Consider the following 21529-nt stretch of genomic DNA (forward strand, 5'->3'; position numbering starts at 1 on the left):
TGTGCTCAATCATCCGTTCTGGTGGACACAAGGTGAAATGATTGACTATACAACTGACCTTAAAAATATGCTTTACTCACGTGCAATATCTGCTAAGAACAAGTTTTGTTTTGAGGTATTAAATGGGTATTTCACATGCAAACCTCTTCCAAAACCCGCTCTTTGTTTTATGGAGTGGCATACAAAACTTGAAGGGATATATCGTGAGATTTGGAGGAAGGGGGACCCGATAAAAAGAGTAACTATAGCTCAACGAAAAATGCTTTGCGAGAATTTGGGGTCGTGAAAGTCGCTTCATACAATGGCCCGATCAGCCTAGTGCTCTATTTTAATGCAGCATTATTTCATTATTTTGATGAGGAGTATGCTGAACTACGCCACTCCCAGGTGCGTTAGTGATTTTTTTTTATTTCAATCTTTTCTTAGAATATATAAGGGTTTTTTGTATATAACCACATAGGTTATACAAGAGATCAGTATAAGAACAATAAGACTTAGATCAGATGAGTGTATGTGTACTAATGTATGTGGACTGTGGTTGAGGGTCAGTTTGGTTGGCAACTGTGGTCGGTGGTTGCTGATTGGTGGAGATGTCAGATGTGGGTGGGAGGTGATGCTTGTGTGTTTAATGTGGAAAGGATGTTGATAAAAATATAGTAGGATAATTTGGGTATAACATATAATCGTAAGTCGTTAAAGCGTAGTTGGGGCGATAAATAACATAAACCGTCTATAGATCGTAAAATATTTGTGTATTGTGAGGTTTAGCATGAAAACTATGGGGTTATTGGTAAAGATGAACATATTATGTGCTAATTTTTAAACAATTGGACATAATAGGTGGTTCTATACAAAATAAAACCCAATATATAAATATATTTTTAATTTTAATGATTTTTTTTTTAAGATGTCTCGCGTTGATGTACTTGAAGAACTCATCTCGATGTTCCCCGAGTTTTTTACAGTGATGTATGAAGTTGTGGGAATAAAGGTCGAAGTTTGGGTACGTTAATTTTTATTGTTATATTTTTATCAAAAACTGTAATCTTATTGTTTTTCTATTAATACAATTTATTTTAATGTATTTTTAGTGAAATTGAAAGAAGAGTCTTGTCTGAACTTCAAAACATGGTTTTGAAGCCCCAGAAACGTGAAATTTTCATGAAAATTGTAAGTATTTAGTTTGTACTTTGTTTGAGATTTTTTTTCAGCCAAAGTGTATAGTTAAATGGGTATCACATTATCCTATGCTGTAAGAACATTTTGTTTTTCTGCTTTTGGTGCTTAATATGCAATCATCTTGTTTTGTTTGAATGAAGCCCGACCACTCCACTACTATTGATGACTTGGGGCATCTCTCTAGTCTTTGCTGATAATTAACGTTGTGTGAATGTTGGTTTTAGGTGGATGATGCAGAGGCTAGAGAAGGTTCAACACGTGCTGGTCGGGTTGCTGAAGTTCCTCCAGTTGCTCAAACGCCTACTGCCTCTCCTGCTGGTGGTGGATATGTTCCTCCACCTGCACCTTCGTGAGTGATGTCTCTCCGTTTATGTTTATGTTTATGTCCATCATCACTGTGATATATTTTAGTATACCCTGTTAATAGTAACGTAATTCTTTACGGTGGTAGTGAAACCCATACCAATCAGTGACATCTCGTACTAATTCTCATCCCTCAATCCCTCACACCTGCTTTGTTTTCGTGGAACAGGAATACTTCTTATGGTTGCTTTTATGGTCACACGTGAGATCGCCTCTCACAAAATCACTATATACTGCCATGTAATAATGTTGAAGTTTTAAACGCATCATTTTTTAAACTTTGTTTTCTAGTGCATGCCTCGTTGAATGAGATATGCATCTATTTAAGTTCATATAGCATCAACATTTGCAAATATATTTGTTGAAGGATACGACACACTAATCTTAGGCTCATTATGGTGCAGATTATGGATATGGGATTTCGATGGGAAACTGCTTTGATAGCCTATTTCCAACAAGACAAGAATGTGAAGTTGGCTCTAGAGTACATCATTGGATGAAGGCAGTCCCTGATATTAACCTTTCTTAGCTTATCTCTTGATATTAACCTAAACATGTGGCCTGTGCTGGTTGGGTTACTAGATAGTAGCTATGCTTACTTCTCAGATTCAACTACAGAATATATGTTAGTAGCTCTAGATTTCGAGCATAATCATCTATCTGTGAGCAAGTTGATTTAGCACTCACCTATGACCGTCAGCCATTTTTACTGCTGATTTATGTTTATTCCAGTTTTACTGCTGATTTATGTTTGGGGTTTTTATATTTTGGCTATCAATTTTAAGACCAGTTAAGCACTCATCTATGACAGTCAGCCAGTTTTAGCTACATTCAGGTATGGATGTGCGGCTCATAAAATTTGATGAGCCTGTGTACACATTTAGTGTTCAATGGATCCTCTACTGGCAGTACAAGCTTTGGTCTCTGCCATTTGTATATCTGCAATTCTGCGTAGTCTACCAGGTCAAGATTACTTCATCGTCTTTACAGGTAATCTTGTGTCTCAACAGAACCCCTTGGGTTATTACTCTGCCAAAAATTACCTTTAATAGAATTCGTCAATTCGTACGAAAACTACCTTTTATGAACTTTTTGTGGAGTTACTACCGGTAAATTGCAAGTTCTTCACGCGATTGCCTTCGATTTTATGTCGTATGTTGCCTAATACCTTCATTTTCTCCGCTATTCTTTTGCTGGTTCGTAAACCTTATTCAGGGGTTATTCCTAACAAATTAATCTATATTACCACACAGTCCTTCCGCTACTTGACCTAATAATTGACCACTACTTCACAAGAGATAGAAGAGCAGCCACTTTAGTGAGCCATTTTGCTTTATTCCATCATAATCCAGAACCAAAGAGTAATGAATCTTTGGCTCCATTGGAAATATGGAAACTTCCTTTTTAGCCATAATTGGATTTTTTTTTTCATCATTTGAAGACTTCCCATTTTATTGGGCTATGTTGTGAGGATGGTAGATTCACCTAATGTATTATTGGTATACCTTCTTCTTTTCATTTGATCCTGTGATCTACTTTTATTCCTAGTCTTATGATGCTTTATGATGGCTTCCACCATTCTCCTGGGACTTGAGTCCATATTGCTGTTGTGAGTCTTGTGACGACCATCTACTGCCAAAAATTTCCATCTTTGGTTTGATCTCTTCTTCAGAGGAAAGCTTATATTTGATCGTGTTGCACTCTAAACTTCGCCTATGTTAGGAGCTGCTGAGCTGGCCTCAGTATAAGTATCTTTGCTTCATCCGTCTCGTTATTTCTGGCAGAAACATAGAATCCAGATCTCAGAGGGTGTTTATAGTTAATCCTTCTACTTTATAATTTGCCTTGTAGAGCTTTAAAGGGCTACTGAGTAGTAGTCAATTATTAGGTCAAGTAGCGGAAGGACTGTGTGGTAGCAGGCGTGATTAAAGTGCACGATTTTAGTCATAGCAGAAAATCCATTTTGCTTCATACATTTTGAAATTAATTCTGCAGATATACATGTTTGAAATAAGCAGCCTCTGGTAAACTAATCAATTATGTCTGCGGCTTTAGGTCAATTGATGCAACACCTTGTATTTATCATGATTTTGTTTGATGTAGGTTGATCATAAAAGAGCGTGTAATTGCGAGATCATGCTTTCGAAGGTTAAAGTTCCATTGCATGAATTAATGGTATGCCAATCCTGATTTGAATCTCTTTTTTTGCGCACCCGCCTGGTCCAATATTTTGGTTTGACCTTGTTGGCAAATATCCCTAACCAACCTAGTTAAGTCCGTTTATTCTACATATACTAACATTGTGAGGTATGCTATAGCTATTGTACTACACAATTGTTGAAATGGAAGCAACCTATTGGAACAGATGCAGCATAAGTTTTTATACCTACTTATCCGATTAAATGTTGCTTCTCTTTTTAATTGCCTTGTCTCAAGTTTCAGTGCTTTCTTTGGAAAATTCTGCTTTGGATGCAGATCAAGTTGACAACCTTATAAAATTTTGTCCGACCAAGGAGGAGATGGAGTTACTTAAGGTAAGTATGGTGCTCTGAAGTTGAGCATATAGAGTACTAAAATAGTCTTTAACTTCTACTCTCCGTCTCCCTCCATCCATTTATATTGTCCCTATCCGACTAGAGGTTATTTTTAAGATTTAATGATGTGAAATATTATTATCACTCCTTGACTTGTAAAGTTATGTCAATTATTTTGGAGTGGACCAAAAGGTAATTGGGACGATATAATAGGATGGATAAAGTAATAAATAGAGATGTACTATGAGTTCGGGAGAAAGAAGCTAATGTCTATGTCAATACATCAAATGTGTTTCTCATGCAGGGTTATAGAGGAGAGGTTGATAAACTAGGGAAGTGTGAACAGGTAAGCAGTGCTTTTTACTATCTCCCTTTTCTTTAAGTAAGAGGCATGTTTGAGTATGAACATTTTCTGATTTTTTTTTTCTGGTTTGATTTATCAATTATAGTAGCAAAATTTCCTTGATCAACTGAAACGCAGATGTTATCATTAAGGACTTCTCAGCTTGTCTGTCTTTTCTACTTCTAATGATAATATGAAGTTCTGTTGGAGGCACCAAGCTAAGATTAGTCTAGAGGCCACTGAAATGGTTCACGAACCTTACCACTAGCAGACTTCAAGTGGGGGATCCATGTTATCCTACGCCCGTCTTGCAAAGGCCTATCCCTAGAGCCTGGGCCTGGCAGTAGGCACCCAGTTTAGCAGGCGCACATTTACACCTTAAAAAATGGTTCTCCTTGAGGTATAGGGATTAGGTAACACAAATAATGATATGAGAACATTGATGTCTCTTGCCTTATCTTCTAAGATAGTGATACGTAGTATCTGATTATTAGCTTTTCATTTTTGTAACAGTTTTTCTTAGAATTAATGCGAGTGCCAAGAGTTGAGGCCAAGCTGAGAGTTTTTTCATTCAAAATGCAGTTTGAAACTCAGGTGAGTTAAAGGTGTTCATTACGTTACTTCTCTAGCTGCTCTGCCAATATCTGATGTATGCTTGTGGTGTAGGTTTCGGATCTCAGAAAAAGCCTCAATACTGTAGGTTCTGCTTCTGATCAGGCAAGTGATCCGAGTGTGTTGGCCGTTTTGTGCGGTTGTATCTTTCCTCTGTATTATTACGCTACCATTTGATTTTTTTCTCTCAAGGACTTCTAATTTCTATTTTTGTAATCATAAATGTCCTTTTCTGTATTTTGACATGATATTTTGCTTTCTTCGATCCGAAATTCAAAAAAACTTAAACGAGTAATGCAGACAGTTCTTTCATTGGGTAACGCTTTGAATCAAGGCACACTAGAGGTTAGTTAAATTGATTTGCATGGTTCAAAGATGGATAATCATCACTGTCTCTAGCTAAGTGCGATCTCTTAGTGTGTCTTTTAAAGTCATTTAAGTTCCCTTTATGTTTTCTTTAACTGAAAAAGCACCAATTTAAGATCAAGCATTTTGTTTTTTTGTTTGACAAAGATGGATTATATTATTTTTGGTTCCTTCGCCATGTTTATAGTTGTGCATTTGTGTTAGTACTGCAGACTGACTGCGGTCATGTCTTGATTCTGCATCATTCAAATTTTCTTGTTTTTTTTTTGCCAAGTGAATTTTCTTCTTGTTGGAACTGGATTTTAAACCTTTTCGAGGCTCGTCGGTGTTTACCAGCCCGTACTCTCGTTTCTTAAACCATTTGGTGATAGTTTTGTATTCTCGTTGTTTTTAGGTTCACCGTTGGTTTTCGATTTGGATAGCCTATTGAAACTCACCAAACTCGTGCTCGGAATAACAAGATGACTTTGATGCATTATCTTTGCAAGGTACATCTGTGTTTGGTTTTGTAGGACGAGCAGATGATTGTTATATGTGCTTTTTGTCATAGCATTAAATCTCGGTTTCGGCCATGGTCATGATATTGGTATCACGGCCTTACCTCGCCGAACGTGGCCGATATCTGTAAAATGTGATCAAATGCGATCACATCTTAGAAACCTTTAATGGCTGTGTTTTGTTGTCTTGGCATTGATTTAAAACACGCCTTTTTGCGTACACCGACCTCATATCCAGCCATTAACAGAGAAGCCTTCAGACACTTGGTTAGTGTAGTGGATAAAGAAAATACTTGTATAGACATTGGTGCATGAAAACAAGTTTGATGTTTTCAAGATAAAGAGATTAATTGAGCATCAACTTGCAGAGAATGTGATTCGGGTTTTTCAGACTCAAATTTGAGGTCATGGCCAAAAGTCTATACGAGGAGTGTAGTGGGAAATATGTGACTTTACAAAATAGGCAGTCAATTTCAGATATCTAAGAAAGAAAATTTTGGTACACTTGACTTTTTCAGACAGAAGTACGAAACATAATATGGATGTGCTATGTAGTTAGATAGTTTTGTACATGAAACCTTGGATCAAGGCATGCTCATGTGCAAGACATCTACAAGAGTCAATCATGGCATTGGTTCCCAAATTCTAGAGCTATCCACCTGGCCGCCTTTGGCAAGAAATATACAAAAAAAAAATCAGGAAATATATTCTTTTCCCAATATCATTTCACTCCAGTTTCTAACATTTTGAACTATCCCAATTCCAAGGGTCATAGACCTCATAGTGCAATACAATCCTGAGTTCTGACACAAGTCTAGTCCGGCTATCAACACGCGCTTTAACGCATGGCAGCAAGTTCATGCTTATTATATTAGCTTAGATGAGTGATTGGTAGTTGCCGAGTGTTGACTTAGAGGGGCTTGTATTTACCATATTCTTAAGTCGTTTGTGTTTGCTTTTCATGCTTTGCTTGAACTCTAGCTGTAACTTTTTTTTAGATGTGAAGAAACTGTGGATGCTACCTTATGTGAATATAAGGTGACAACCTGTACTCAACAGTGAATGAGTGTTATAGGCTACGATTCATGTCACAAGATCACAAGGGTAATTGCTCCCACTAAAGTGCTGAGTCTAAAGCTAAGGGGAATTTCGCCTCCTCTTTAAATAATTAGGGCGACACTCGTGGGCGGCAATGACATTTTATGTTGCTGCAAAGTGCTGCTATTTTTTTTTTTTCTGTTTTAATTTAGTATCATAGAACTTCTGTTGGAGATTATTGCTATTTAATGCTCATAAATTGCCTATGAACATAAATGTAGGTCTTGATGTTGCTGATAAAAATGTGTCCTTGCTGTTCATGTTTCACAGATTATTGCTGAAAAGTTACCAGAGGTTCTAGATTTCTCAGAGGCTCTTACTAGCCTGGAACCTGCTACAAAGGTGTGCTATATGTAATTTGAAGAAGCTGCTGAATTAGCAATATTACTTACTGATCCTTTAATTTTTCAGATCCAACTAAAATATTTGGCGGAGGAGATGCAAGCAGTTAACAAAGGGCTGGAAAAGATTTTGCAAGAATTGTCCATGTCGAGAGAATGACGGGCTGTTTGAAAGAATTTCATAAGGTACTTGCCCGTTAAAAACTTTTCATTGAGTTATCCTCCATTGAGGGTATTCATGGTACTAGAATTGTTGAGCAATGAGTTTGACAAGCTCAAGTTGGCTTTATCCTTTCATTGAACTGTGAACCACTTAGCTACTTTGTCTGGTAGAGAGTGAAATCCGTTTGTTATCAGCTTACCTAGAAGCTTCATAATGTGATTATTAAGATCCAAAACAACTGTATATAGTGTACAATCTCTTCACTTCAGGTTTACTTGTGTTGAATTTCCGCCTTGTGTAGACATTGAAGGAGTTCCTGTGTTTTGCTTAGTTAGAAGTGCGCTCGTTGGCATTGCTTTATTCCACTGTTGTATGTCCATTACTCTTTTTTCATTCCTTCATTACATTCTGAAAAAATTTATCTGTTGGGTCATTTGCCCTTCTTTGAGTTCAATAACTCTAGTTGTACAAAATGTTTTGCAGGGAAGAAATGTTGACGCTTTAATTATCTACTTTGGAGAAGATCCATCTCGTTGCCCATTTGAGCAAGGTATTCTATTTATTATCTTCAAAAAATTTAGGAAAAACAAATGTGAAGCTTGTTTTGAAAGGGTTCACAATACTAAGTTTGTACTTTGTATTAACCAAATATCCTCCAAATAATAGTTTACTCTATTTACTTATATCATTCACATTGTAATTATAGAATAGATTTGATCTTGTCTATAGGCTCCCTTTTCTAACCATAATTAGCTTAGCCTTTCAACTATAAATACATGTATTCATCTCATAACATAATACAATTTACAATTACAGTAAACACCTTTCTCTAACTAATCTTATATGGTATCAAAGAGTCCTCGATCCAACCTTCTCAAACCCAAACGCATAACCTTCAAACGCTCCGCCTCTTCCCACGCCACCATGACCAACAACACCATTATTTCCGAAATCTCTGTCCCAAATCCACATGATAACTCGAAACCGCTGCAATTTTTGAATCTTAACCATCACGTAAAATTGAACACCATGAACTACACGGCATGGCGTTTTCAACTCACGAACATTTTCTTTGGTCTTAGTCTCCTTGGTTTCCTCGATGGATCCACACCACAACCAGATGCAACCATCTCTGATGAGACAAAAACCGACCCCAAAACCGACAAAACCTACCCGGCTTACTTGACATGGCTCAAGCAAGACGGACTCATATTAAGCGCCCTTATGGGCACCCTTACCGCGGCCTTACAACCCTTAATAGTACGGGCCAAAACCTCTAAGGAAGCATGGGATATCCTCGCTCATACCTATGCCAACCCGTCCCGTGCCCATATCATGCAACTTAAGGAAAAGTTTGATTCGATTAAAAAATCAGCGGATCAATCTATTTCAGACTACATGAACTCAATTCAAGTTTGTGTGGATCAATTAGCCCTCATGGGCAAAATACTAGATCCTGAAGACGTCATAGCCAAGGTCCTTCGCGGCCTTGATTATTAAACCTATAAAGCCGTCATCAACCCCGTAAGAGCTCGCGACAACCCCATTACCTTTGAAGCACTTCATGAGAAGTTGCTTCAACAAGAATTACTCATACAACATGAAACCAACACCACCAATCTATTCGCCCCATCTGCTAACCCCGCTTATCGCCACAATCAGCAGAACCGTGGTCAAAACCGACCCTACAACCCTCCTGTATACAACCAGCAGCAACCGCACCACCATCACTCCAACACCGCTGGCCCTCGTCCCTTCAAAGGACGGTGTCAATGGTGTAGGGAAACAGGGCATGTAATCTCCGATTGCCCCCTGTTTCGCAAGTTGTTTCCCAACCTCGTGTTTCCTGCCTCTAACTAATCTTATACTTTGGTCAGTTTGTCACAGTAGTGATTCCGAAGCTTAAAATTTGCCAGGAACACCACCCTATCTTTGACAAGTTAAAAGAAGGTGTACTGTACAATATCTTATGAAGATATAAAACAGTTTTGCTTAATCACTGAAAACTTGAAGAAATTCGTAATTTGTCGCAAGAGATTCTGTAATTACGTGTATCATTATCCGTTGCAGTTGTGACAACTTTACTCAACTTCACAACGATGTTCAGTCGAGCTCATGAGGAGAACCTTAAGCAACTAGAGGTTGAAAAGAAGAAAGAGAAGTATTTAGAAAATCAGAGGTTAGCAACGTAAAGACTGGAGTGCAAACAATTCCCTGCTAGGTAAGGTACGTATTATATGATCCCATTATTTGTTCTTGCGTCGAGTCTTACTGCTGCTTCTTTTGGCAGTATTCTTGTAAAGAGCCCTTGATGCTGGGACATGTTCTGTGGTGGAACTGTGGAAGTGATACACTATTATCTACGTATGTTGATCTACTGCATATGTCCTCAGAACCGCTTTCAAGTTCATATGCAGTTTTATGATACTTTTTGCTACAACAAAGGACAGGGCGACTAGTGGCCAGTACAACATAGTAAAGGCCCCATATCGGGGGGCACAAGTGATTGTGAATTTCAACATGTATAGCAACAGCATCAGACCGACCTTTAATGGATACAAATGGTTGTAGAACCGAGGCACAAGCTGTCAATGGGCCTCAGAGAGAAACAAATCGGAAGTAAAAAATAATATAGCTTGTGGAATTTTGTAAATAAGTCGGCTTATCGTAGCACTATACTCTGTGAGGGACTGAGGGGTAGGCGGTTAAGCTCTCGGATTACGCATGCAGTTTTTTCTTTTGTGATGCATGCCTTTCTGGGTTTCTCTACCCGTCCAGTTCTTTACCTTGTCTTATATTTCCATGTACATTTTACATGACATTAAAGCCTTGGCTGTGTGACCTGAGTAGGTGTTTGATGAATTGAAAATTGCCCAACCGGGAAAATTTAATGAAGGAATGAATTAATTGATTACAGTTTCCCATATCGACGAGAGACAATGGTATTGAACAATTTAGAGAAACTAATTTAGTGACTTTATTGCCAATTGGTTTGGTATAGAACTTTATTTAACTCATCTAACCGTTAGTCAAATGCTCTCTTCATCTCGATTATTTATGGGTTATGCTCATTCATGTACATGATTTACTCAATCATGTACAACATTACCGATTTTACCCTTTCCATTTTACTCATTCATGTGCTTGTCTTCCCTTTCAATTTCCCCCTATTTTCTTCAAGCTCTCCTCGTCCACCATCCTACCACCCCGCCTGCCACTCTCACCACCACCGCTTGCTATCTCCCTCATCCACCGACTATCGCAACGAGATACTTGTATGGATTATATTCATTCGTTTTTCTTTTTTTTTTTTTTAAAAAAAAATAGTATTCAATTGTTTTGGTCTCCTGCTCTTTAGGAAGAAACATAGTACGAATTTTTTCGTTCAAGATTTCACTAGCTCAATATTTAACATCTTTGTTCACCCATGTATTTGTTATCCTCTAACCACTTGCACCCTCCTAATCCCTATTCTTAATCAAGATTAATTTTAATTAACCCTAATTTTATTAACCTTATTAGATCTAATTGCATAAAATTATAATGAATTTGATACCAAAAAAATGCCTATGATTAAGACGTATAGTTAATGAAAATAGAATATTTACTTGTTCAATATAAGAATTAAGCTGCGTAACTGATAATCTAGTAAAAAAATTGATCAGTTTTTGAGAAGAGGAGAAAGAGAGTTTATTTATTTTTTGTTTTGAAGAAGAAGGGTAAATTATGGAAATATTATGGTAAAAAGTACATGATTGAGTAAAATGCGTACATGAAAGAGCAACTACATTATTTATTTACCTATTCCATTTTAAGGTGTCGTATTCATTTGTTACCTAATAAGTTGGTGAATCATTTATCTCTAACCGGTGCCTCGATGGCACAATGCTATTCTAGTCATTTCTTTCATTTCTCCCACTTATGGTGCGATACTTGAGAAAAATACTCTCTCAACTAACTTCAATTCGCTATATTTTTCTTCCCGGGGTGTTAGAGCATCCACAACTAGTGATTGGTTTGTGGGCACTAGGGCCAATGTAAGCTTTCCTCTAAAATTAGAGGAAGTAAGCATCTTCGTCTTGCTAAGAGGAAATGTAACATGTGCCTCACAATAGAGAGGATGTCCTCTTAGAGAAAAGAGAGTGTTAAGAGGATCTCTCATCCTCTCTATTGTGGGTGCTCTTAACTCCCACTCGGTATTTGTCTGTTTTGTCTAATTTTATCCACTTTTTTAAAGGCATGTTCTAACTTTATTCACTTAAATACCTTCATTTTTTCAGCTGTATGGATGTAAAACCCAAATTAGCAAGGGGGCTGATTTATATCGACGACGTTTTAGTAAATATTGACGACGTTTTTTTTTTTTTTTTAAAAAAGACGATAACTGCCCTTCCACTCATCCAACACTTTCTATCTCTGAAAATTTCTCTCTGAAATTCAACTAAAAATCAACTAAATTAAAAAAAAAAAAAAAAAAGCAACCAACAACAATTAACAAGATTAATTAACATGACGTATCCCGAATCACCTTACTTAAAAAACTTATTTGCTTAATTTTCATTTTTTTGCGCATCGCTAATTCTATTCGATAGTGTATTTACGTCACGTATTAACTTAGTAGTAGCGAAATTGCGATTTTTCTGCGTAAATCGAGATTTGTGCCCCTAAATTATACCATGGACTAAACGTTGAGATCCAACGTTGACCATAGATCAACATTGGAAACCAACGTTTACCATGGTGCAAACGTTGGATTTCCACGTTTGGCCACGTTGAACAAATTTTTTTTTTTACTAAAAAAAAAAAAAAAAAAAAAAAAAAAAAGACGTTCACCATGGCCAAACGTTGGATTCCCACGTTTGGACCATGGCCAAACCTTGGATTCCCATGTTTGGACCATGGCCAACGTTGGGTTCTCACGTTTGGTCCATGGTCGATTGTTGAATCTCAACATTTATTTCATGCGCTAGTTCATTTTTTTTAAAACCGTGTTTAATACGTTTATTTGGCGATTATTTAAAATTATTTAAATTTTCTAGTCGATGTGCGTTAATGTCTAACATTTTTTAATTGTTTAATGCAGATGGGAGATCGAAATGTAGTTGGTTTTTAGTAGAATTTGAGAGAAAAGTGTCTAAAGAGATAAATGAGTGTAAATGTGCAAAGGGCATTATCGTCTTTTGGAATGAAAACGTCGACGATATTTACAAACCGGGTTACTATATTTTAGTAATTTACTCTCTAACCCTCACCTTTTGTTGCTTTTTTTATTCACAAATTCTTATTTAAGACGACATATATTTTAAGTTTAAAAGGGTCAAATATTATAAATGATACAAAAAATAATGTGTATATTTAAGTGGGTGTAAATTGACCCGTTTAATCATAAGACGGATATAGCTGTCTTAAGAGAGACTTAAGCCTTATTCTTTCTAGCTTAGTTTAAACTCAGTTCTATCCAGCCCAGTTTAATTCAGCCCATCTCTTCACAAGTTAACTCTTACTTTAATTTGATTCAGTTCAGTTTAACTCGATTCAGCTCTTATTTGTTTTTATATTGTTTAGATGACTACTTGCATAAGTCTATAATATAATATGTTGTTTTTTTATTAAGCCATGGCTATATAAAAAAAGAAGTATCAAACGTGCCATGTACGCCACACAAACAAACATCAACCAAAATTAAAATAGATCCAATTCTGCAAGCAATACCCTAAAAATTAAGCCAAGTTTGGTAATTGATATGGAGATGAACAAGAATATGAAGATGGTTAATATGATGGCCATTCTAGTGTTAGCCATCACACTCAAACCCGTGATTGCTACTCGTCAATTTAATCCCCTTTCAAACATAATTAAGTAAACATATTATTAAAGTTGCTGCTGTTAAAGCTTCAGCCGGTGTTGTTAGTATCGTTACTCATGATATTCCTAGTTTGTCCCTCTTTTTTACCAAATTCTCGTTTAAGACGGAAGCATCTGTGTTAAGCTTTAAGACTTTGACCCGTTTTAACCTTAAACGAAACCTCTTCACTAGTTGTTTGTTTCCCTTACTTCCTTTTAGTTCTAGTCCATCCTCATCTTCCCTGTATTTCTTCTCATGCATGCATATGTATTAATAAACACGAGATGGGTCTGGCCTTATCCGCGGTGGAGGAGAGAAGTCTAACTCACAAGCCCAAGAATGCTCTTATCTCCCAAAACCAATTGGCAATGGGAGAAACACCCCTAGGCCTTATAAGATAGACAATCTCTCTCTTTTTCACCGATGTGGGACTCACAAGTGGATTTTATACTCCAACATGTATGTATGTATGTATGGGAGATGTGCGAAAATTTCCGAGGTTACTGTAAGCTGATGGTGCCAGAGGAAGTGATCCTTTATGGATGTGGAATGATAGTAGAATGTCAAGCTTCATCATCTGATCGTCATGGTCATGGTCGGCTTCTCTATTTAAGCGTCCTAGTCACGTCGACGTCAATTCAATTCAAATTGATGTTTTGTCTATTCACCCAACCGATAAACTCCTCACCCCCCAAAACTCCCCTTTTGAGCTTCGACCTCGTTCCAATTTATTTAAGATCTTCCTGGTATACCAATGGCTTTCTTCTTTTTTCTGTTTATCATCACTGCATCACTTAGGGCTCGTTTGGAATGGGGTAGTTATTACTGGGGTAATGGAGGCTAAAATAGGAAGAAATGAGAGGAGATTGGTGGTTAACGGTGGTTGTGGAGGGTGGAAAGAGGAGGTGATGAAGAGATTATTCCCAAGTTTTATGCACATTTATTGCAATAATTGTGTGTAGATTTAGTTGACAGTGATATATATTATATCATCGTGGAAGGAACTACTGTAATTTCGATGGTATTGCTAATGCATGCTAATAGTTCCTCTTCTGCCTTTTGGGGGTATGTAGTTGAAATCAAGTGCTCCATTTCCTCTAGTGCTTCAATTTTCTTGAGAGGGAATACAAGAACCGTAAAAAGTAGATGTGACTAATATGATTACATGTCACTGATGTGTGATGTGTCCATACATCATATAATACAGTTAGTACTTATAACTTTGCGTGTTGTTGTGTGTTGTGTGTTGTGTGTTGTGTATTGTGTGTTGTGTGTTGTGTGTTGTGTGATGTGTGATGTGACTAATAAGGAGTTTAAGTTTTTGCAAGCATCTTTTCTTTGCATGTTTGGAAAGGTTTGTTATACTTATAGCTAGGGTATGTTATACTTATAGCTAGAAATGATTATTTTACTTGGGTTTAGTAGTGAGACTTTGCTTGGGAGATTAGTAAGACTCTTCCTGAGTCTAAAAACTATACTACGTCAATTTTTCCCTAATTTTTATTATTTCTTTATTGTTTAAATTCGTCTTAGACTTATCTCAGATTCTATACATTATCCGTCATACTTAAGTCAAACTTTACTTTTTTTAACTTTTTTCTTTATTTTAAGAAATGACACATGAGATTCTTTCATTCGGTAATTTTCCTTCAATGTGAGGTCAAGGCTCGCCCAAAGTCTTAAGGTGAGTCTTGGACTCGACTTAAGAGTTTCTCAAGACTCAAGTTGGTTATTGGTAAGATTGGGAGAGTCTTGTCTGAAGACTTATCAAAGTCTTGTCTCAAGACCACCAATAATCTTACCTTTAATTAAGGTGTGTTTTAACTTGGCTTTTTCGGGTTATTGTTGGCTCAGTTGATTGAATCCCAAGTGTTATTTACGGAGTATATTATAACCTAGCAACTCTTCCTTGTAAAAGGCATATTTGTCAAGTTTGCGATAAGTCAATAACTACTCATGTGAGTAGATAAGACAAAACTGAATGTTACTCCTTAGCTATTTTACTTTTGTCTTATCTACCCACGTGAGTAGTATTTGACCCGTCGCAAACTTGCGGCGAATATACTTTCAAATGAAAATTTGTGATCATAAACAGGATGGGACATAGAATAATGCATAATGCCTCGATAATCTTACTCATTTATTGTTGGCTCAATTACAAAATACTACCCATTATATATTATCAAGATTTTTCAAATACTACGCACTAGTATTGGTATCTCGACCGGACTATCTTTATTTTAGCATTAAAATTTATTTTTCAGTTAAATAAAAGTACTTTAAAGTTGCATAACTCATAATGTTATCATTAATAATTTTTTTTTTTATCATTTTAGTTAAAAATTATGATGAAATAAATTATGAGACAAATTCACTATTCCCGCTATTAATATTTTACTTAAATTAGTTGTTTAGCTAATTGTTCGTACTCCTCCAATGCACTAATATCTTCCCTTTTGTTAACTTATTATTTATCAAATCCACAACTAGGGATGGCAATGGGTAGGGTCTGGGTAGGGTTCGCCTAGACCCGGACCCGACCCGAGATTTTCCATTTGGACCCGTACCCGACCCAGGCCCGCAAAGGTCTAAAATTTGAGGACCCATACCCGGACCCTATGGGTAAGGGTAGGGTCTAGATCTACCCGCGGGTCCGAGTTTCAGCCACTTTAGTAACAAGATTAACAGCTATGGTGTCTATAATATTAAAAAAAAATTCATACTACTTTAACATTATGAGTTTATTAATCTGCCGTTAATGGTGGTTGTCGGTCGCCGGCTATTAGAGAGGTGGTTGATAGTCGCGTATCAGTGTTGTGGTGTTGGTTTTCTTGTGTCAGTGGTGGAGTGGTGGTATTGTCAGTGGTTGGGTTTTATCACTTTACGAGATGAGGGAAGAGAAAGATACTTTAGTTGGGTTTCTACAGTCTGCCCGTATGAATTCAGAAAAGTTGTAATTTTGATTTTTTTTCTTTAATAAAGGGTCTAAGGGTCGGGAATGGGTCCCATAACTTAGACCCGGAACTAATTCGGGTCAGGGGTAGGTCGGACCTAGGCATACACCAATTTGTCATAATCTTTAATTATTTTTTTTTTACTACTTTGTCTCCGATGACACTTTTTTTACCAATTTGCAAACTATCTCCACTTTATTTTATATCAAATTGGTAGTTTGACCCAAGAATACCCATAGTTACGGTCCGTCGATTTATGGGCCTGATCCCTTCCCTTGAAACCCTAAACTAGTTTCATCACCTCTCCATCTCCATCAATCTCTCGCCTTCTTCTTCTTCTCTAAACCCTAGAGAATCTCTGGCCATTTTCGTTCTTCTTCTCTAAACCCTAGAGAATTTCTCGCCATTTTCGTTCTGCTTCTTTAAATCCAATGGGAAGACAAAAAAGTACAAAGCTTGAACAGAAAAAGAAAGATAAAAAGAAGTTGAAGAAGAATAAAGCTTCATCAAATGCCCCAAACTCCAACTTTTCATCAATTGCCCAAAGCCATAGCATTACTTGGGAAGCCTCTTCATCAAGTACACAAAACTCCAACCTTTCCTCAAATACCCAAAACCCTAGCCTTAGTCGAGAAGCCTCTACATCAAATACACCGAACCGCCCTGATGAAATTATTATGATAAATTCCAATCAGTTGTCGGTAAGGGTAGATGAAAAGCTTGCATCTTATGAGTTTGACGAGGCCATTAGTATCTTGAAGGAGGCAGCGTCGACAGTGGCTGTGAATTCACTCAAATCTCAGGCATTAATCGAGGAGTTGCTTTGTCTCGTCTATCATTTAAAGATTAAGAAAGAAAGTTAGTATTTCTCATTTGTTTGCTATTATTCCTTTTGTTGAAATTATTCTGATTTTTTATTTCTTTTTTTTGTCTCACTACAACACACCCCTGACTTTTATGACGCTTTTTGGGGCGATTTTCGACGCTTTTCAAAGGCGTCAATTTTTGGGCCGTCTTATACTTAGGCGGGAAAATATAATTCATTCATGTATGTATTATTCATGTATGTATTAGAATATATTAGGATAATCCTCATAATCGTACATGTCAGGAGCACGGCACCATGCTTTAGAGGCGTGGAGATTACATGGGGAACAGGCACCAGATCATGCTTTAGAGCTATTCAGTGTAGAGGAAACTTGCCTGGTCCTCGGGGAGTATTTTATGGATGCTGCACATTTGGATTCAAACCATTTGGATTCAACACACCTGGACTTGGGTTACACTTTTGTCACTAGAGGTCTCAGGATCAACTCGGACTTTACTCCTCTCTTGGACTTGCAAACCAAGTTGTTGACATCAAAGGACAAACTATTGAGAGAGGAACTTGAAGCAGCTCAATCAGCAGAAAGAGAACTACTGGCACTAGTAGCAAAGGACAAGGCTTTGGAAGCTAAGACCGCCTTAGCCGAGAAAGTGGGAACTGATAAGAAAGAGGCCCAGAGAAAAGCAGCCAATATAAAGGAAATGGCCGATAGAAAGGCGTTGGCTTCTGCAAGAGAAGCGGCTGTGAAAGCCTCTAGAGAGGGGAAGAGGAAGGTTGATGAAGTTAGGGAGCATAAGGTATTTGTTCGTTTTTTTTCCCTAATTTGATAGATAGACGAGGTGAAATGAAAAACATTAGCTAAACTTTATTCTGTTGGTTGTGTAGCTCTCCGACGAATACCGAATTGAAATGTCTCTCGATAGAACAACATGGAAATGCTTACTGATTAATAAATTCGGACGCTTTCCGAAAACGTTTATCGACTATACCCTAGATGGGGAAAAAGATTTTGATGCTTTCATGGCCCTATCTGGATCTTATGATGGGTTATTATCCATAACCGCCTTCTCCAATCATCCTCACTTTGGCGGCTGCCCTATGCTTATCACTGAGCAAGTATCGTCGTTTGCGTATTTCTGTGACCAACTTGTTGAAGATTTCCAGAATGCAAGGAAGAAGAAGAGCGATATCAAATGGTGGAATTTCATAAAGAGCAAGGTTTATACCATTTTTCGGTAAGTTACAAATTACCACTAAACCAGATTCCATGTCATATCTGATCTGGAAATTTCTCTTTTTAGAACACAAATTCCATTAGATGGAATATACAAAGTTTTCGTTAGTTTTTATTTGTAATGTCTTCCCACTTTGAAGGGTTACTTTTTCAGATATTGACATACTCTCAATATCAACTTTTATGATAGGGGGGTGATCTTAACTCTGACGTTTCTTTATACAATAAAGAAACGTACCTGTGGAAATCTAAGGAATGGCCTGTATGTGACAAATGAGGGAGCACCTCGTATCCTACCAAGCGTGAGTGGAGGTAGAAAGGAGGCCGACTTGACGGGTTTTATATCCCTTTTGAATCAACTTATTTATCATCCTTCTATCGTATCCTCTGTTGATATCGTTCTTCCACCTGATATGGAACATTGTTTGACTTTTATCCCTCTTCATAAGAAGTAAGTTCTAATTTAATTTAATTTTATCTATGTCTATATTACATATTTCAAAGTAGCAAGAACTGAACAAGTACTAAACAGGTTGCCCTTGGAGTATGTGCTCAATCATCCGTTCTGGTGGACACAAGGTGAAATGATTGACTATACAACTGACCTTAAAAATATGCTTTACTCACGTGCAATATCTGCTAAGAACAAGTTTTGTTTTGAGGTATTAAATGGGTATTTCACATGCAAACCTCTTCCAAAACCCGCTCTTTGTTTTATGGAGTGGCATACAAAACTTGAAGGGATATATCGTGAGATTTGGAGGAAGGGGGACCCGATAAAAAGAGTAACTATAGCTCAACGAAAAATGCTTTGCGAGAATTTGGGGTCATGAAAGTCGCTTCATACAATGGCCCGATCAGCCTAGTGCTCTATTTTAATGCAAAGATTATTTCATTATTTTGATGAGGAGTATCTTTGAACTACGCCACTCCCAGTGTGCGTTAGTGATTTTTTTTTTTCAATCTTTTCTTAGAATATATAAGGGTTTTTGTATATAACCACATAGGTTATACAAGAGATCGATATAAGAACAATAAGACTTAGATCGGATGAGTGTATGTGTACTAATGTATGTGGACCGTGGTTGAGGGTCGGTTTGGTTGGTTGGCAAATCGTGGTCGGTGGTTGCTGATTGGTGGAGATGTCAGATGTGGGTGGGAGGTGATGCTTGTGTGTTTAATGTGGAAAGGATGTTGATAAAAATATAGTAGGATAATTTGGGTATAACATATAATCGTAAGTCGTTAAAGCGTAGTTGGGGCGATAAATAACATAAACCGTCTATAGATCGTAAAATATTTGTGTATTGTGAGGTTTAGCATGAAAACTATGGGGTTATTGGTAAAGATGAACATATTATGTGCTAATTTTTAAACAATTGGACATAATAGGTGGTTCTATACAAAATAAAACCCAATATATAAATATATTTTTAATTTTAATGATTTTTTTTTTAAGATGTCTCGCGTTGATGTACTTGAAGAACTCATCTCGATGTTCCCGAGTTTTTTACGGTGATGTATGAAGTTGTGGGAATAAAGGTCGGAAGCTAGTACGTTAATTTTTATTGTTATATTTTTATCAAACACTTTGTAATCTTATTTTTTTCTATTAATACAATTTATTTTAATGTATTTTTAGTGAAATTGAAAGAAGAGTCTTGTCTGAACTTCAAAACATGGTTTTGAAGCCCCAGAAACGCGAAATTTTCATGAAAATTGTAAGTATTTAGTTTGTACTTTGTTTGAGATTTTTTTCAGCTAAAGTGTATAGTTAAATGGGTATCACATTATCCTATGCTGTAAGAACATTTTGTTTTTCTGCTTTTGGTGCTTAATATGCAATCATCTTGTTTTGTTTGAATGAAGCCCGACCACTCCACTACTATTGATGACTTGGGGCATCTCTCTAGTCTTTGCTGATAATTAACGTTGTGTGAATGTTGGTTTTAGGTGGATGATGCAGAGGCTAGAGAAGGTTCAACACGTGCTGGTCGGGTTGCTGAAGTTCCTCCAGTTGCTCAAGCGCCTACTGCCTCTCCTGCTGGTGGTGGATATGTTCCTCCACCTGCACCTTCGTGAGTGATGTCTCTCCGTTTATGTTTATGTCCATCATCACTGTGATATATTTTAGTATACCCTGTTAATAGTAACGTAATTCTTTACGGTGGTAGTGAAACCCATACCAATCAGTGACATCTCGTACTAATTCTCATCCCTCAATCCCTCACACCTGCTTTGTTTTCGTGGAACAGGAGTGCAGCTTCACAATTGGGAGCAACTTCGATCATAACTCCCGAGGATATTGAAGCCATTCAGCATGTATGTATCTGATTATGATGTACAAATCTCAATATTTATTCACATTCTGCATTGGCCTAAGGGCTTGTCTATTAACTGCGCGACCCGAAATGATCCATACCGTAAATGAGTTATCAAAACTCGACCGAAACAACCATCAATTCATCAATACCATAATTGAAATAATTTTTAAATTTAAAAAGGAATACTTCTTATGGTTGCTTTTATGGTCACACGTGAGATCGCCTCTCACAAAATCACTATATCTTTGCCATGTAATAATGTTGAAGTTTTAAACGCATCATTTTTTAAACTTTGTTTTCTAGTGCATGCCTCGTTGAATGAGATATGCATCTATTTAAGTTCATATAGCATCAACATTTGCAAATATATTTGTTGAAGGATACGACACACTAATCTTAGGCTCATTATGGTGCAGATTATGGATATGGGATTTCGATGGGAAACTGCTTTGATAGCCTATTTCCAACAAGACAAGAATGTGAAGTTGGCTCTAGAGTACATCATTGGATGAAGGCAGTCCCTGATATTAACCTTTCTTAGCTTATCTCTTGATATTAACCTAAACATGTGGCCTGTGCTGGTTGGGTTACTAGATAGTAGCTATGCTTACTTCTCAGATTCAACTACAGAATATATGTTAGTAGCTCTAGATTTCGAGCATAATCATCTATCTGTGAGCAAGTTGATTTAGCACTCACCTATGACCGTCAGCCATTTTTACTGCTGATTTATGTTTATTCCAGTTTTACTGCTGATTTATGTTTGGGGTTTTTATATTTTGGCTATCAATTTTAAGACCAGTTAAGCACTCATCTATGACAGTCAGCCAGTTTTAGCTACATTCAGGTA

General features: G+C 37.1%; 1 protein-coding gene, 1 long non-coding RNA gene and 1 pseudogene across 4 annotated transcripts; all 3 read left to right on the top strand.

Moving 5' to 3' along the window:
• The first annotated feature begins 2096 nt into the window (after nt 1-2096).
• Nucleotides 2097-7493, top strand: LOC141608397 (formin-like protein 17; annotated as a pseudogene).
• Nucleotides 7494-7539: 46 nt separating this feature from the next.
• LOC141606147 (uncharacterized) lies at nt 7540-9848 on the top strand. Of its 2 annotated transcripts, none has more exons than XR_012526593.1 (4): nt 7540-7866; nt 7980-8046; nt 9567-9722; nt 9787-9848. It is a non-coding gene; the product is annotated as an uncharacterized LOC141606147 (long non-coding RNA). The 2 variants fall into 2 exon arrangements; XR_012526592.1 differs by having other exon boundaries at nt 9567-9717.
• Nucleotides 9849-19990: 10142 nt separating this feature from the next.
• On the top strand, nt 19991-21449 carry LOC141609274 (uncharacterized). 2 transcript variants are annotated; one of them, XR_012527332.1, is made up of 4 exons: nt 19991-20076; nt 20309-20433; nt 20619-20677; nt 21096-21449. XR_012527332.1 is itself a non-coding variant. In XM_074428391.1 (4 exons), the coding sequence occupies exons 1-4, from the start codon at nt 20035-20037 to the stop codon at nt 21189-21191; spliced, it is 330 nt and encodes a 109-aa protein (XP_074284492.1). In that variant the 5' UTR covers nt 19997-20034; the 3' UTR covers nt 21192-21449. The 2 variants fall into 2 exon arrangements, 1 of the variants encoding a protein (XP_074284492.1); XM_074428391.1 differs by having other exon boundaries at nt 19997-20076; nt 20611-20677.
• Nucleotides 21450-21529: the final 80 nt, after the last annotated feature.

Source organism: Silene latifolia, chromosome 10, assembly GCF_048544455.1.
Source record: "Silene latifolia isolate original U9 population chromosome 10, ASM4854445v1, whole genome shotgun sequence".
In the NCBI taxonomy this organism is placed as follows: Eukaryota; Viridiplantae; Streptophyta; class Magnoliopsida; order Caryophyllales; family Caryophyllaceae; genus Silene; species Silene latifolia.

Coding starts and splice junctions, on each gene's coding strand:
- LOC141609274 (XM_074428391.1), top strand. CDS start 20,035: ATGGTTTTGAAGCCCCAGAAACGCGAAATTTTCATGAAAATT. Junction 20,434..20,610: donor GTTCCTCCACCTGCACCTTC/GTGAGTGATGTC, acceptor TTCGTGGAACAG/GAGTGCAGCTTCACAATTGG. Junction 20,678..21,095: donor ATATTGAAGCCATTCAGCAT/GTATGTATCTGA, acceptor ATTATGGTGCAG/ATTATGGATATGGGATTTCG.